The sequence below is a fragment of the Lissotriton helveticus genome, chromosome 1_1, assembly GCF_964261635.1.
Source record: "Lissotriton helveticus chromosome 1_1, aLisHel1.1, whole genome shotgun sequence".
NCBI lineage: Eukaryota > Metazoa > Chordata > Amphibia > Caudata > Salamandridae > Lissotriton > Lissotriton helveticus.
The window spans coordinates 442,782,528-442,801,108 of NC_136057.1; the positions used below are offsets into that span (position 1 = coordinate 442,782,528).

General features: G+C 42.2%; 1 protein-coding gene across 1 annotated transcript in view; it reads right to left on the reverse strand.

Moving 5' to 3' along the window:
• Positions 1-18,581, reverse strand: part of FBLN1 (fibulin 1) — a 900,993-nt gene that overhangs the window by 264,146 nt on the left and 618,266 nt on the right. The window contains exon 16 of the mRNA XM_078673831.1: positions 11,038-11,172. Coding sequence (XP_078529957.1) covers positions 11,038-11,172 — 135 coding nt within the window. The remainder of the gene's footprint in view (positions 1-11,037; positions 11,173-18,581) is intronic.

Sequence of the window (18,581 nt, forward strand, 5' to 3'; positions counted from 1 at the left end):
GCTTCATTTTTAACATTGCATCCTGGAACTCAAAAATAAAAAGAAAGAGAGTCAAGTGTCCGCACCACTCCATTAGTCCCAAACCTTTTCCTCTTGCAAGATATAGGTCAGCCCTCCGGATGCTTCTACAAATCACCTATGCAGACTGATACTACAAGGTGATCTCTGTCAGAGGCTGTGAAAGATCACAGAGGAAAGGTTGGGTTCTGCCTAACTGAGGAGGAGACAGTTATTTATTCCGAGCTTGTCTGCTTCATCCAACCAAGAACCCAGGAAGACACCATCACCAGTTTTCAGTAAGAGAGAAGGAGGCAAGTGCTCACTAGCTCCCTTCGCCTCATTTTCTAGAGAAATCAGTACTCAGTTATTTCTTTTGCAAGTTTCTCTAATTTCTGAAGACAATATATTGATTAACATTCCGAAACTTTCCGACTGTGGTGCTTCAGGTATGTATGTTCATGATGACTGGGCACAGAGTAATCCCATATCTTGAGTTCTGAAAGAGATTTCATAATATTTTCAGACATTTAACCAAATGCTGTTAGAACTTGGTCCAGTAAAAGAAAGGACTATTCTGTTGCTGGCATCGTTTGGTACTCTCAAGGAGACACACTCTGTCTTTGATAAAATTTCTAATTATGCCATATATTTTGGATTGTTTTGCCATTGTTGCTCAAGGATAATCCACTCATCAGTTGTGATACTCAAACTATATCAATGTCTTCCCAATTCTGCCATTAGCATTATTGGTCTTCTGGAGATTATTGAGCACCTCTTGAAGAGAAGCAATAAAATCAAAGAATACAACTGTAGTTTTAACAACACAGAATCTTCTACAATATCAGGATTATTCAGAGATCATCTGCAAACTCACTGACTTTTCTTTACCTCCGCACAGAGAATTTCTTTGAGTAATACCAACCGAACGTTAAGCCTCAATACCTTTTAGAAAATGTTAATCTATGTGCAGTGGGAAAAATAAACTCACAACTAATATGTTTAGGCTAATTTACAGAATATACAATTTGATGCTCTTCTCCAGCTAGGGCTTTATATATTTTTTTATTTTAAAAAACAATCAAAGGACATAGGGAGCTCATTACAATGGTGGAGGGATGGCCACCGCCGGCCCGGCGGTGGCGGTCCCTCTGCCATCTCCATGCCCATTTCCCCCTACCAGATCAGGATGGTGGGGGGAATCAATCCGCAAGCGTGGCGGGCACAAAGCCCACCGCCCCGCTTCCGCCACAGGCAATTGTAAGGATTGCCTGGCAGAGCGGATAAGGCAGTGGATATGGGGGCGGTGCCTTGAAGGCACTGCCAGCCCGATCACGATGCTGGCGGAGGCTGGGTTCGGGGGGCCCGTTACGGGCCCCCTCTGAGGGGGGGGTCAGTTGTGGACTGGGGGGGTACCCATGGTACCCCCTCCATTTCCATGCATTAGGTGGCAGGCACTACGCGGTGCCTGCCACGTTGTGCAGGGATTTGCACAACATGGCCATTTGACATTGCAGCGGGTGCAGCAGCCAGCAGCACCCGCCTCAATGTTAAATTGCCAGATGCGACCGCTGCTGTGGCATCATTATCAGGGGTGCGGGACCGCCGCATGACAGGCGGGCGGTCCCGTTACCGCTAGGATGGCAGGAGGACTCAAGTACGCCCGCCATCCTAATGACCCCCTAAGGACCTGAATGGACTATTGAAAATTGAACAAGGTCCTCCACAGAGCAAGCTTTTCAAAATCGGAAGACCATCTTTATGAAAGCATAAATATTTCATCATCCTGATCCAACTAAATGATTCATTGTTGAAGCAAATAACTCGGGAAGAGCAGTAAGAGCATAAAACAACAATTTGTAACTCCCAATTTGGTTTCTTTGTTATCTCCCCGTGAATGCAATTACTCCCTCCCCTCCTAGATGGAGAACTCTTGGCAACTGAATTTGCCTGTCAAGAAAGAAGCCATCTTTGGATTGGGATCCTCAAAACTTTTTGAAATTACGTCTGACCAGTGAAATCTTCAGGGACTTCACAACATGCAATATCGTAACAACAGACATCTAAGCCTACTTCTTCTATCAGTATGACCTATATCAAAGAATGTATTCACAGATGCCTTTTCTCCACTCTATGTTGAAATCCCCTACTGTTTTTGATGATACGATCCTTATCAGATATTTGGAGCTGTACATACGTAGATAGATAGATAGATAGATAGATAGATAGATAGATAGATAGATAGATAGATAGATAGATAGAAATAAGCCCATAGTTCCCTTGATCACTTGTCATTCATGACTACTTTGATTTAATTGATTCCTACAGAGGAGTTACAAAGGGAAAATGTGCCATGACACTGCTATCACAGGATACTGAGGTGTATAGACAAACCTAGATCTAGGTCAGAGCTTTCTGGTGGCCATCTGTGAAATTAGATGTTTAACAGTATGTCACCTAATGCCCAGTTTGTGGTCAGGAGAAGATGACATACAGTAAGATATTTGAATATCTGTTATCTCCTCCAATTTCACTTGAACCAAGGCTTACAACCGCTCCAATATTCATTGTTGATATTCCTGTGTCCAGTGGTTTGCAAGGTATGGTGGTAACAAGTGTCCTTTTCTCCCATTTTGATTAATTTTACACCATTTAAAGAAATTCTATCAGCACAAACAATGCACATATCTTCATTACTAATATTTCTTCATCTTCATTGCCTTTCCATTTTGATAATTTCTGATCAGGAATCTTAGAATATTTCTCTATTTTGCAAGGCACATCTACATCTATCCAGGCCTAGGAATTTAATATGCCTTTTCTTCTGAATATCATCTTCAGACCAACACACCTTGAGGGTGAATCAATGTCTGAAGCAATAAATACAATGCTTCAAAAACACAACTCAAATTAACTTATCAAGATACCTAGTCATACCTGAATTGTCCTACAAAAATGCCACAAATCAAGGTTTCATCTCTCTATTGTATTCAAGGGTTTTAACACCAAATCTTCCCAGACTCAAATCTTTTGGCTCCAGTAGTCCTAGAGCTTGTAGAATGTATTGATCATTTAAATGTTCAAAAATGTTAATTGCTGAAATTCTTGACAAGGTGAAACACGCTATGGTCAAAACGGCCAATCTAAGCCAAATGTTTTCTACTGGAGGTTACCTTCCTGAGTTTGGCTAGTTCGGTCCCTGTCTTTCAACCTTATACCATGTTTTTCATAATTTTCCATATTGTGAAATAGAACAGCCTGATGACTTATTGTCTCCAATCCAACTTTTCATACTTTACAAATTAAGGCATAGGTTACTGGCTATTGCGAAGAAAAGTTCTACTTCCGCCACCTCTAATGGTAGAGAGTCACCCAGAGTACAAAATCCAAGAAATCTGAGACTTAAGATTTCTGAGAGGTAGGTTAAAGTTCTTGGATGACTGAAAAGTTTATAATCCCGGTGGATTTTCCTGGGTGGTGGGTCATGCTCCTTCTTTGCTTCATTAATTTTTTTACGCTTTTCCTGTTAAACCTGAAGTGTGAGAGGGGGTATACTGGAGGGCCTTGCGATTGGTGGGGCTGCTAGCTGCAGTTGTTGCATTGCTCCTGGGAGTTTGTTTTCAGGATAATTTTCTTGCTGGTGGGTTCACAGGCTCTGAAGATGGGGGCGAGGCGAGTGTCTATCTTTCTTCATGCACACTGGTGCATACAAACTCTTGAATCATACTGGTCCATCTCCCTTGCCAAAGTATGTTATTTATTTATTTTTGAGTTTTATATAGTGCTAGCTAGACTCTAAGGTATTAAAGTGGTTTACAAGTTGTGCAAGTACGTTTCCTCAAGGTACATTTGTGGAATCGTATGGAAGACAATACAGCATAAGCTATTAAAAATAGTCACAAAAGAGTATATAACAATATAGCATTAAGATATGGGCAGTGAAGACGGGTTCAGGACTAAGCGACTCTTGACACAGGGGATGCTTGCGCTGAGCCCAGCCCTTCCAGACCCTGGCTTCCTTCCTGACCTCAGGACACCTCTGACATGTTCGACCCTGATGAAATCATTCACCCTGCTCATCGGACTGGGTCCCAGCTGATAAGGTTGCCAGTTAAGTTGCAATGCTCATTAGGAAAAACTTAGAGAAAGAGGTACGTAACTGTCTCCGTGCAGAATGCCCTTGACCTTCCTTGGAGGGTAAAGTCACCCTCACTCCAGAAATTGATACCAGCATGGCCATGTTTTTGCAAAAATTCATAAGAGATACCAAAAAAGGGATTGATAGGTCCTGGCGTTTGTGTCAGGACAAGCTCCTGGACATTTTAGGACCCCTCATTAGGATTTTGGACATGGCCGAGGAGGCCAAGACGTCAGGCTCCCTAATCTACCCTGAGTCCCTTTCCGGGTGGGCACAAAGGGGTATTGTATTTTTGAGCAACGCTATTAGTGCCCTTTCCATGGAGCGCCTTTGCCCCTTCTTCTCAAGGTAGACCCCACACTTGGGGGTCTCACTGATTCTGAAGCTAGGGCAATGGGTCAAGGAGGACTCTTGGAGGAACCGTTTGTCAAGGAGTTGGGAAAATTTGTCAACACCTTTACCTCCCTTGACAAAGTGCGGTTCTTTCCGAGGGGCTGGTCGAGGTTGGGGCCCCTTGACCGTCCGCCATTCAAACCAACACCTAAGAGAGCAAGGCTCCAGACAGGGACAGTACCAGGATCAGTGCCATTTTGGCAACTTCTACCCTGCAAAATGCCGACGTGGCAAGGTCAGAGGGTATCGAGGAGCTGCCGCCTCATCCAATCCTGGTGAGTGTTCTCCCATCTTCCAGATTAAAGGTAGCGGGAGGCTGGGGAGATTTTTCCAGGCCTGGACTTCCATCACAGAGGATCCATGGGTCTTGCAAACGGTTCGAGGCTTCTACATAGATTACGTGGGCGAAACCGGCCAACCGGGCAAACCCCGTCTCATCCAGGAAACCTCCTTAGTACACGCAGAGATCGAATCCCTCCTGGCCAAAGGGGCTATCGTCCTCTCCACTCCTCATCCCAGGGGATTCGTCACCAACATCTTTTTTGGTGGACAAAACAGATGGGGGCAAGCGACCCGTGATCAATCTCAGTGGGTTCAACGAGTGGCTGATCTTTCGCCACTTCAAGATGGAGGGAATTCTCTCCTCAGAGATGTCCTGCATCCCTCAGCCTGGATGGTACGGCTAGATTTAAAGGACGCCTACCTGGTTATTCTGGTTATTCCTCCCTCCAATGATTCCTCCAATTCATCTGGCATGGGCAGACGTACAAGTTTGCATCTCTCCGTTTCGGCCTATCCTCAGCCCCTTGGTGCTTCACCAAGGTCCTCAAGCCAGTGGTGGGGTGTTTAAGAGCTCCGGGCATACGAATGATCGTATACCTGGACGAGTTGCTCCTGATGGATGTGTGTCTTCTACAACTTCTGCGTTAACTTCGGATGACAGTGGATCTTTTCCAGAGCCTAGGGTTTGTAATCAACAAATCAAAGTCGGTTCTCACACCCTCCCAATCTCTTACGTTTCTCGGCTTAGTGATAGACTCCACTTCCCCTACTCTCAGCCTTCCGGCCAGGTAGGTCTCAAGGATTCAACACAAATTGAGACGGGCCCCCCCCCCCAAAACGACCGGTGTCTCTCAGGGATTTAGCCCGAATAGTAGGTCTACTCTCCGCCTCCATCCAGGCCATCTTCCCGGGGCCCCTCAACTACCGAGCCCTACAGCGCCTCAAAGCAGGATATTTTGCGCAGAGGGTTTCCCTAGTCCCACAAGGTGATCCTTTCCGAGGAAACCCGAGAGGGGATCCAATGGTGGTTACAACACATAGAAGTCTGGAACAGCAATCTTCGGGTCCGTGCTAGATTTATTTCAACGCCAGCACAATAGGCTGGGAAGCCAGGTGCAGCGAATTTGACAGGAGGGTTGTGGTCTCCAGAAGAATGGAGATTACAGATCAACTGCTTAGAATTCCTGGCGGGCTCCTTGGCCGTCTGCTCTTGGACGAGAGATTCCATTCAGTCATCCCTTCTTCTAAAAATGGACAACATATCCGCTGTCCGTTATATCAACCATTTAGGGGGCACGAGATCCAAAGCCCTCTCTAACCTGGCCGCCAGTTTTTGTCAGTACTGTCTGGATCATCAACTGTCAGCCACAGCGGAATATCTCTTGGTGACGGATTTTCAATCCCGTAACTTCAGGGATTCCAGCCTTTGGATGCTGGACCCACTCGTTTTTAGGAGGTTGAAGGACCTTTGGGTTCTTTTTTCGATAGACCTCTTTGCCTCGAGGCTCGACCACCAACTCCCGCGATTTTACAGCTGGAGACTGGATCCGTAGGCAGTGTCCATGGATGCCTTCCTCCAGGATTGGAGTCAGGAGAAGGGGTACGCCTTTCCTGTCTTCGCAATGATCACAAGGCTTATGCCTCAGTTCAGGAGGCAGCGGGTGGAGGTGGTAATAGTCACCCCCTTTTGGAGCTCTCAAGTCTGGTTTCCAGTTCTTATGGAACTTTCTTGGAATTTTCCAATCTTACGCCCCCACTTTCCAAATCTTCTTCTGGACCCCGACCAAGTTCCCCACCCACTGGTTCAGGGGTACTCGTTGTGGCTCATGGAATGGAGAATTACCGGGGACGATGGTAGGTCCCGGGTAATTTTGGAAAAGTCTGAAGAGTTCATAGCTCAAGTTTGGGTGAACAGTACAGTTGAACGCTACAGGTCCACCTAGGGCAGGTTGTCCCACTGGTGTGTGCAGCAGAGTCTCAATCCCTTGGATGCAGATGTGGTTCACATCCTGGATTGTCTGGCCCACCTAGCCTCTAGTGGTTTGGCTTACAGGTCTATAAACACCTTTCGTTCAGCCATTTCGGCAGGCCACCTGCCGCTTAATAATGCTGCAGTCAGGGAGCACCCCCTCGTGTGCAAGCTATCGCTGGATCCAGAACCTCGGTACTCAGGCTTGATGTGTGTCTGATGTGAGAGCTCTGGATGTCACAGCAAGGCTTTTTACTCTGAATTGAGTGACTTTTCCTCTGCATAGAAGGGTTAAGTGGGACAAGAATAATCTCATATCCATAATTTCCAGATTCACCTAAATTGTGTGTGGTCCGCTGCCTGAAGGCATATGAAGAAATGACAGAGGAGTTCCGGCCGCCAGGAGAACGTCAACTCCTTATTGCATTACACAAACCATTTAAGGCAGTGTCCTCTCCCACCATAGCCAGATTTATTTGTTTATTTATTTAAATTTTTGTATAGCACAAACAAGTCCCAGGTGGGTATCAGAGCGCTTTACATATGATTTAGGCAGACAAAGGAAAATAGCTAGGGGAGAGAAATCAGGGAAACAATGGGACAATGTACAGCAAGTGCAAGATTAAATTGAGGTGGACATAGGAAGCAGGTTGGGTGAGAACGACAAGTAGGGCAATATACATTAAGAGCAAACAAGACAGTATACAGTAACTTAGAGGCAAAAGGAGCATAGCATCTAGATCAACACATTGTTCATTAGTAGGGATTGACTTCCCTTTTGAAGGCAAGTGTAGAGGGAATCATTCTTGTTTCCACTGAAAGGGAGATCCAGATTCTCAGGGCGATGCCAGGTTTTAAGCTTGTTACATTTCTTGGACTTGAGCAGCAGTGTGCCGGTGCTCCTTGTGGACCTGGAACCACCCAAGAGTTCCAGCTTGTTGTCAGGTAGAGTGGGGTGTTGAAGTGTAGTGCTCTATGGGGCATACAAGTGATCTTCAGTTGTATCCTTGCTTCAAAGGGAAGCCAATTGAGCGATTTCGGGTCAGGTGAATTGTGGTTGGTCTTCTTGGAACCCGTGATGAGTTTTGTAACAGCATTTAGAGATGCTCTGATAGGTACTAAACTGAGTTTCGGCAGACCGCAAGAGTCTCACTGCCGGATTCTAATCTGGAGATGACAAGTGCGTGCACTGCCAATTTAAACTCATCATGGGGACGGAAGGGTTTGAGTTTTCTTAGGATGCTAAGTTGAAAGTTCGCTCCTTTGGTCAATGATCTGATGTGGTCTTGCATGTTTAGGTTTTTGTCTAGCACAACTCCCAGTGATTTAGTGGAGTCCACGATGTGAGGTGTTAGGTGGGTTATGCAAGAGGCAGGTATAAGTCTCAAGGACTTTGGAGCACACTCAGCTCGAGGAGCAAGGGCCTCGAAAGCATTTGGCTTGGGTGTCCGTTTAGAGGATATCCTCAATGTGGCGGATCGGTCTTCGGACTCTCCCTTTAAAAGGTTCTACTTCAAGCCAGTGCTGGACATGGCTCACCTCATGGTGAGCAAGCTTTAAACTAGCATAATCCTTGCCTCCAGGCCTGACATAGAATAAAAAATGTCCTAGCTATCGTAACAGAAGGTTTCAATTCTATTAAGAACTCATAGGTGAAGATAATCCCGCCCTAGGGTTTTTGGATGAAGATTTTCCACCCTGTACTGGAGTAAGTATTTCAGTTTGATTCTAGACTGTTGAGAGTCCTGATTTTGTTGTCATTTTTTGGAAATCTGCCTCCCTGCTTTTGGTTTACAGGATTGATGAATACCTATTAACTGAGTGACGAAGTACCTTTGTCCTCGTAGGGTCAGATGCGAATAAACAGGATGCATGAATGTGATCTAACAGCTGACTTCGCATGACAAAAGAGGATGAAGGGCCAGCGAGGACAGACTATGTTGGAACTGGAGTGCCCCTGTTTGGAGGATCCAGGACTGTTCCTAATTGGACACTTTTCTTTTACTACAAATTTCCCATGGGTTCATGGGAAATGTAGTCTTGTTGTGTTAAAATTGGCTGCTGTAAATAAAAGTAAAGAGAGAAGGCATAATCCTCACCTCCAAGTCCTTAATAGAATTGAAATTTTCTGTTACGATAGCTAGGAAATTTTTCATTACCATGGGTCTGAGCTGATGATAATTAATAGTGCTTCAGGGCTCTGGGCCACAATCCCAAAAAAGAATCTGCATATTAGACAGAATTTCACATGACAAAAAAGTGGAACGTTCACACCATAAGTCAATTCTGATTTACAAAGTAGGATTCGTGTATGTTAGCACTTCTGCATGTATTCCTTGTCTTGACACCTCGAGTATTCTATGCAAAGAGATTAACACCCTCAGAGTTGTAAACTTGTTTATTTACTCCCTTTGTAATGAGTCTCCTGCATTTCTCCACACACCTAAACTTGCGGCTAAGTGAAACAAGCATTGGCAAAGCCAACCAGTCTCGTTTTTTTAATGCCTGACTGTTGTATTGATATTGCCAACACTTGTAAAATGTCTCTAGCATTGGCGAAGACAACATAAGTGGCTGGCCATCTTGGCATGTCATTTTTTTTATAATTCCAAGATAGCTGTAACATGACGTGTGGAAACATGTTGGCCATCTTGGAGGCATAGAAAATAATGTTTGGCCATTTTGAAATTTAGACATTTTCTATATTTACAAGATGGCTACCATGTTGCATCTATTTTAAGGACATGCTAAAGTATTGGATACAATGCTGTCTGTAGCAAGAACACAAAATAAGTGGTGAAAAAAGCGTGGGAAAGGAACTTGGACACTCATTTTACACGGGATATGAAGGAAGGGAAGAATTAATTTTCTTTAGGTGGAAGAAGAAATGAAAAAAGATGCTTTTAGGAAAATGCTACAAGCTTCAGTGCGTGAAGATTTTCTTCCAAGCGAATGCTATGCTAATGGTGGACAATTATAAACACTATAACTTCTAACTTTACTTCACATTTGTGAAAAACAGCAAAGCTGCAGCACTATTTCATTAAGAGGTCATTAATGCCGTTCTATTGGTGTCTGTAATGCAAACGGTTTATAAATTCTCAGTATTATATTTATTTATTTCACTTCATAAAATCATTCATGTGTGTCAGTGGAACTCTTGGAACTTTAATTGTCTTGTACAGTGAATTGTTACCGAGTTGAGAATAGCCTTCTTTTTTTATCTAAAGGAATATTTAATACACTTCTCATATGATAGCTAATATTCTAACAACATTGGGGTGTCCATTCTTCCTCGGCACTACCAGAATACACTGAAAAATAAATTTAAAGTGAAATGCCCAGTTACCTGTCCTACTGATAATGCTATCAGAAAACATTAACATATTGAACATTAACATTTGAAGCTCAAGAGATTAGGTTTTCTTTCTTATAGTCTTAAAGTTGTGGTTCATATATTGTATGTATATTTTAAACTTCATACAGTTCCTAAATAGGTATTGCGTGGATAAGCAGATGTGTGGGGAATAAAGGACACATTTTTGTGTCAAAAAGTGGTAGTATTTTGTCAGTTTCTACTGTGACCCGAACAGGAACGAGAAACAGAAAGAGAACTGAGGGAAATTATAAGAGAAACATATCAATAAGGAATGGGATAGGGGAGAGTGGAGGGGTAGATATTAGGAATAGTTGAAAATTAAGTGGAGTTAAGGCAGAGGGGACCGCAGAACAGTGCATTTGCGATAGATCTCCCCATCTCTGTTAAACGTACAGGAAATTGAAAGAGAAGGGTGAAGGTAAAGACGGTCTGGTGGAGAGGAATCAAGTTGTATGGTGAATAGGCCTGATAAGAAAGGAGAAGATATGATGAACCTATGAAGAGGCCAGGACAAAAAGACCTGAAGAAAAAAAACCTAACGTGGAGGAGAAGGGGAAAAAGGCCAAATATTACTGGAATAGTACACGACAAATGTAATTTACATTGAAAGAAATAGGATTTAACTGAGATCAAAAAATTTCACCAGAACAGGTTTCCTGCAGCTCATTTTTCATCCTGTTCACATTTAAATATCTCTGAGTGCTGATTTCACGTAATTTTTTTACTTATACATTCACGTGTTCTTCCTTTCTACAGTTTGATAAGTGGGTTAAGAAAAATGAAATCTCCTGATTGTAATGCAAATGTTGCATCAGTGAAGAAACATTCTGCTTCGGGACAAAGTTACATGTTAGCAGAAGAAAAATAGTTATTACTTACCCACTGTCATGCCGTCAATATACCGTTTGGTAATGTCAAAGGAGTCCCTCAGGTTTCCTTCGGTTATGTCGAATATGATATCTGCATGGTAGTTTGGTTGATACGCAGGTGTGATGGCACGAAGGAAAATTATTTCTAGGAAAAAAACACCGGAGGGAGATTAGAATGCAGAAATTGCACAAAGAATATGTGCAGTGCTTTGAGAAACTCATAGTAGAGCAATCAGCTTGTTTACTTAGTGTTACAGCATCCCTCCTCTATCGCATAGGACAGAAGAAATTAGTATAATCGAACTATAAGAAGCTCAATAAAGACTACACCCAGAGCATTGATTTCATTTATATCTATATAAAAGAAATACAAAATAGCATGTTAGTCCAGCACCTTTTTAATTGTTTTGTTCTAATTTGCATCAGCAAGTAGGAGTATTTATCCAAAGTAGGTTTATAAGATTCATAAAACTGTCAATGTTTTTAGGAACAAAGCTCTGTAGGATTTCATTTTTACAGAGCATTTTTGGTCACTGCATTTCAGAATGTTTTACTGAAATGGATAAGCAAGATAAGCTCAGAATTGATAGAAAATGTGTCCCCAATTTAGCTTTCTAGAGTACTAACAATTATTTAAATGGCAAAAAGAACCCGCTCACTTTATTCATTGTTAAAGAAAATGACTTCAGGTGGTGCACACTTTTGTGATAAATAAAGAATGTTAACACTTTAGTTCTTTATTTGACCACTGTGGTAAGCTGCAGTAGAACACTGGGAAATCAACTGACAGGCTGTTGCGGCCAAGGCTGGCTTTAGGGCAGTGTGACATGTGCAGCCGCACCTGGCGCTCACCTTGGAGTTGGCCTGCTGTGTTTACAAACAACATTGTTTTAACCGCATCACTGCGGTGGCTATTCCGCCGCAGCGCTAAGGGGGCGGGGCGGCCGCATGCTGGTGACGGAACCGCTCCGTCACCAGCCGCGGTTGCGCTGTGCTCATGACGGAGCGGTTCCGCCATGGCCCGCCCGCTCAATAGAACGACTAGCGCAGGCGCGGAATCCGCGCCGCGCAGGCCCGGCCATGGCGGAACCGCTCCGTCATCATCAAAGCGCCACCGCAGCTGATGACGGAGCGGTTCCGTCATCAGCATAGAAAGGGTTAAAAGCACGTGCTGCAGAGTGCAGTATGTGGCCACCAGTTTCAAACAATAAAAATGTCAAAATAACTTTGGTGATTAATGTTGCTGCTGGGGAGAGGGCAGAGTTTTGTCTAGTGTCAGTTTTGACTTATTCTAAAGTAGCTCAGAGGGTTAATGTCCCTGCTGCCAAAAAATGTGCACCATGCAGATCACTGAACCGTGTATTATGTTGATAGCTCAGTTGGTTACTGCTTTTGTCACAGAAATCCTTTTGTTACTTGCAGTTCAAAAGTGACAATACTAATACAGCACAGGGACCTAAGAACTGTCAAAGAGCTGCATGCAAACTTCATGCTATACATTATATCTTCGTTTTTCCCCCCAATATTTCATTACTCAAATGTTGCTAATAATGCTTACTTTGGGTCCCATGGAGGCCCTTCTGAAGGTATATAACACAAAATGCATTCCAATCGCTACATATGGTTCCTTTTTATGGGGCTACGTATCGCAGGACAAGATACAATTAGCGGAAAATAGATTGCTGAGATACCTTTTGACAGTCCCTCAGTCTACTCCCACCTTCTCAATACATTCAGAGGTAGGCTTGGAATATGTCACAGATAAATTGAAAATGGGCCCACTAACTTTCTGGGTTAAAACTTGGCTTAACCAAGAAATAACTTTGAACCATGCTATATTGAGTGATATTGTAGCATTGGATTATGCTAAAAGGGTACCCTGATTGGAATACCTGAGAACAACATTTGAACGGTTAGGCCGCCCTGAGCTTTATTTAACTCCATCTTGTATTAGGAAAGAGGATGTAAATTGGATTAAGTCGCACTTTGGAGATATGACTAGATTGGTTCGTGAGGAGCAGGAATTACTAAAACCTACAGTAAGATCCCATTATATGTTATTGATTTCCCCCTTACTTAAGCCATATCTAAAAATTGTGACTAAACCCTATCATAGAGTTTTATTGACAAAATTTAGATTTAAACAGATACATTATTCCCTGGGTACTTATCAAACATGGGGTAATCCAGAATGCTGCCCGCCCTGCAACTGTGATCATTTCTCATCACAGGATACAATGCATTTTATTATGTTTTGTGGGTTTTATTCAGAAATAAGGAAAAAATATCTGCTACCGATTCTGCGAGAAGCTGCCTTCATACAAGTCAGACCTGCTCTTATTTATCTCCAGATGTTAGGCAGTACCCGCAACATTTTTCATGTGGCTAGTTTTTTAGTGGTAGCAATAAGAATTAAAATGAAAAATTTGCTGATAAATGTATAAACCTGACTGATTTTTATACAAATTGTATTTTTTCTGTTTTATATGGGTTCGCGCTGAGATTGTAAATATATGAAATGCTCAAATTTCTGTATGTATGAATTGTTTTGTCTTTTATGATTTTAACTAATCGAATAAAGTGTTTTTGACTGACTGGCTTACTTTGGGTCTTAATACATTCTTATTAGTAAAGCCAACCCCCTCCCTCCCAACCACTGTGGTAGTTTGTGCTTCTCCAGACCAAACCCTCTTCAAATATGCTGCCTACTAGTATCGATGAAATGTGATGCCCACATCTTGCAATCTTCAATGTCTTTTATAACACATCTTTATAGACTGATGTACACATGTATAATTCATTGTCTCTGTATGATGTGTGTGTTGTAAAGTACTCTGACACCTTATACTGGAATGAGTAGCTCTGTAAAAAAATTAAATGTATGTGAGAGAGGGGTCTGGAAAGATGAGAGGGCACGGTTACAGGGTGGTTGTGAGGGAATCCGTGAGAAGAAGGAGGTCATTGGGGAGGGCACCAAAAAGATTGTTGCACTGGGGGCCACCAGCACTAAAGCCGGCACTGGCTGCTGTTGTTGCAAATACACATATTACTAAGAATATCAGACTTCATTCTCACATAGTGGGAATTTATAGAAAATGTGCTCTTATTTTAGTTTTTGGATCACCATCATAAACCTGTATGAGAAAATCAGGAGAAATAACAGTTTCCTTCCAAATATGGTTCATCAAATCCCAGCACAGAGTCAGCTTTCTTTCACGGGGCAAAGTCACCTGCGTACTCACCAGCATTGATAAAGTGTGTATAACACCACCAAAAATTATTTATGTTCTGGCTAAAATATGTTATCAACCTTTATATGTGCTTTGCTCCTTTTGTGACCCTCGATGCCTGGCCGTCACTACAGTACATTTCCATGAGGACCATGTCCCCGAGCCCTGTAATGGCTGTCACAAAAAGGTGTCCATGTTGTGGCCAGCAAATCAAGTGGTTTCCTTTGGGGCACTTCCATCTGCCTCAGGGGGTCAGAGTGAGCTCACCATGCCCCTTTATATTTTTTTAGTTTGTTTGTCCCCAAGTACTGTGATGGCTTATACAGCATTCTGAACATGTGTCCACCCAATAAGAATTTAACAGTGCTATTGAAAGTGTCTGATCAGAACATATTTGGGCACCAACAGTCCAGGCATACCGGTTATTTTAACCACTTCAAGCCCACCTGAGCATCTCTTTAAAAGCAGATTTCTCTAAAAAAAGTAAAATAAAGTTAAAACTTTTTGTCAAATTTGGTGTACCACTGCTCAGCAATCACTTCTGTATCTGCAACAGAATTTTCCTGAGGGAATTAATATGGAAATTAGAGTTTTGGAACCCCCTTTTTTCTTGCTCATGCTTGGCAGATCACCCCAAAATGTTCCAGGAGGGAGCTGATGTGGGATAACTACTTTTTTTGAAAAGTTTCATGCAAATGAGTCAAATGACACCAAGGGTATTAGCAAAACCCTAAAATGCTCTTCCTATGGAAACTTTGACCTAACTATAATTAAACAGAATATCACTGTGTAAAACACACACACATTTGTATATAAAGATTATATTATTGATTTCCTAGTTCTACAGGTTCCTAAAATGTTAAAATATTCTGTATGTCTTTTCTTTGCTGTGGTGCACTGTTATCAGCTCACATCTTTAGAGTTTTGAGGAAACTTTCCGGCTGCCAGAATATCCATACTTCTGAAACAGAATCAGGCATGGTCCTCTATAAAAATAAAATCTTATTGTCTCTAGACATATTAAGACAAAGGTCAACTAGGAGAATTAATAAGCATGAATAAGCCCTAGGACAGTGGTTCTTAACATGTGGTCCGGGGACCCCATGGCTTTTGATAAAGACCGTTCTGGTCGAAACGCATCACCTTTGGATTAAACTTTTCACTGCAACAATATTTGGGAGTGTGAGTTTTCTTCCTCTGTTTCAGTTTAACACAGGGTTCTCTGCTTCATATACAGTGGGTCCTGCTCCCACTATCTTGCACTGACTCTGTGAGAGGAAGGCAGATGCCACATGATATATATATATATATATATATATATATATATATATATATGTATACACACACACACATATATATATATATATATATATATATCAAAACAAAACCCTTTCAGGCAAAGAGTGACGCATAAATTATGCAAAAAAGAAGGAGAGAACTCTGGGTAGTTCTAAAGTTTAGGGGGAAAGCAGCCCCTGTTAGAGCACTCTCAACACCTGCGACACTCTAGATCTGCTCACCTCAAATGTCTGTTTTTCTATCAAAGTTTTTAAGCATAGGATTAGCACAGTGCTATCCACGCCGAGATAGAAAATGACAAAGTCTTTTGCAATTTATACAGCAAAGTCTTTAAGCATAGGACTAGTACAGTGCCCGGTTGCTTTTACTAATTTCAGGTTGGCTTGAGTTGGTATTTCACTAATTCAAAGCTGTAATATTGTGCCTGGAGTGATAAATGGCTTTTGTAATTTTACAGCTCGGCAAGGACAGCACTGTACGAGTCCTATGCTTAAAGACTTGAAAACTACCCAGAGTTCGCTCCTTCTTTTTTGCATATGTATATATATGTATATATATATATATATATATATATATATATATATATATATATCGGCTCCAACAAACCCTCACCGTCAATTTACGGGAATCAGGTAGCAGCACTCGGGGGTAAATACACGATTAAAGTTTATTTTTCCACAACGCGCTTCCGGCACTCGGCCTTCGTCAGTGTTCAAAACAACGGAGTGCCGCGAAGCCACAATGTATTTAAAGTCATCACGTGATACTAATGCATGACACAAAGATAGGACCATTGGAGGTGAACCCGGTCGCCATCTTGGAATGGTCAACAGATATTACATGTCGCAGACCGCTCTGTAAATCAAGCGGGGTACAACTGTGCATGCACAAATAAATTGATGGCAATACATATTCTAGATCTAAATTGATCAATCAAAAAATTGCCATTCTCATAATGCCCACAGATGGGCTATGTGCATTCGATACAAGTTCATATTATACATTATCCCGCCCTGAATGGGCCAAAACAGATTCTAATGCAAATTAGATCAAGTGACAATACAAATTACAAAAGGCAATATATTGAGAAGAGTGAAGAAAAGCTAAGCGAAGCAATTTTAAACAGAATAAGCAATATTTACATTATATACAACTGATCAGTAAAGTCCTAGTTGGATTTCATTAAATCAAATGGACTGCCAAGTCCTCATGTACGTTCAATCCTTCTGGCATTTTGCTTTGTAGGTCAATTATATAACGCGACTCTAATCGCCTTAATTTATGTAACCTGTCTCCTCCTCTTACATGGGCAGGTACGGAATCCAGACAAAAGTACGTTAACAGATCCCTGTTACGTTTGTGTTCTTTATCAAAATGTCTGGCTACAGGGTAGTTCACGTCTGCATTTTGAATTGCCCTTTGATGCTCTAAAATCCTTAATTTAACAGGATTCGTTGTGCTGCCAACATACCTTCTGCCACAAGGACATGTTAGACAGTACACAACGTAAGGTGTAGAGCATGTGAGGAACTTTCCTATTTTTTTAGGTTGTTTAACCCCAGGTACATTGTACTGTGTGATGCGCCTACTGCCTTTGCAAGCCTTGCATTTCCCGCAAGGGTAAAAGCCTTTCAGGGGTTCGGACTTGGATCTAGACGTGGTCCCGTCATGATGGCTATGCACTAAATAATCTTTAAGTGCTCGTGCCTTCCTAAAGGTGACTAGAGGGTGAGGTGGTAAGTCTTGCTTAATGACAGTGTCAGTAAGCAGGATGTTCCAATGCTTACGCAAAATGCGTTTTAATTCAGAGGCATTGCGGGAAAACGTTGTAATCATTCTAAATGTCCCTCCAACAGACTTGTTGTTCTCCGTATTCTCTGGTTTTTCTTTTTTAAGTAGTTCACTCCTATCCAGGTCGCAAACTTTACTCATTGCCTGTTTAAGCACCCCCTCTTTGTAACCTCTAGTTCTGAATCTCTGGATGCTACTATTGGCTGCCTTGCGGAAATCCTGTTCCTTCGTGTTGTTCCTCTTGATTCTTAATAGTTCCCCATAGGGTATACTATTCACTAGGCTTGTAAGGTGACTACTGGTCGCAAATAAAGTCGAGTTACCAGCAGTCTCCTTGCGATAAAGCTTCGTGTGGAGCCTGCCATCCTCTACAAAGACTGTCAAGTCTAAATAGTTGACCTCCATTTGGCTAAATGTCCCTGTGAACTGTAGGTTATTATTGTTCATGTTGAGTACCGCAACATATTCTTTTGCTAAATCGACTGACCCCTCTATAATAATAAAAAGGTCGTCAATGTAGCGGTACCAACATTTGACAAGTTCATTCCACTTTTTATTTGCTGGGGACCAGGCCACCTGCTCCTCCCACCACCCCACGAATAAATTCGCGAAGCTGGGGGCGGAGCAGGTACCCATCGCCACGCCCGTAAGCTGTTTGTATAGATCTTGGCCAAACAAAAAGATATTATTATTCAGGCAGAATCCTAGGAAATCAAGCAACATTTTGTTGTGTTCAAAATATTTTACCGGTCTTGTTTCTAGAAACCAGGAGATAGCAAAAAGTCCTTCCTCGTGCCCAATGCACATGTACAAACTGGTGATATCTATCACCAGCATAGTGTAACCATCGTTCCAAACCACATCTTCAATTATATTTAAAAAATGCTTAGTATCCTTCAAATAGGATCTCAAACCAGTAACATGTGGAGAAAGAAAAGAGTCAACATACATTGATAAATGTTCTGTGAGGCTGCCCTGTGAGGCCACAATCGGCCTACCAGGAGGATTCAGTAAGTCCTTGTGTATTTTAGGTAAGTGGTAAAATGTGGGGGTAACCGGATTTGGACATCTCAAAAATAAATTCTCATCACAGCTCAACATATCACTGTTATACCACCTCAAGATCATATCGTGATATTCCTTAATGCTGTTGTTATATACAGATGTATTAACTTTAGTGTATGTGCTGGAATCATTTAACTGGCGTAAAGCCTCCTGTTCATATTGTGTCTTG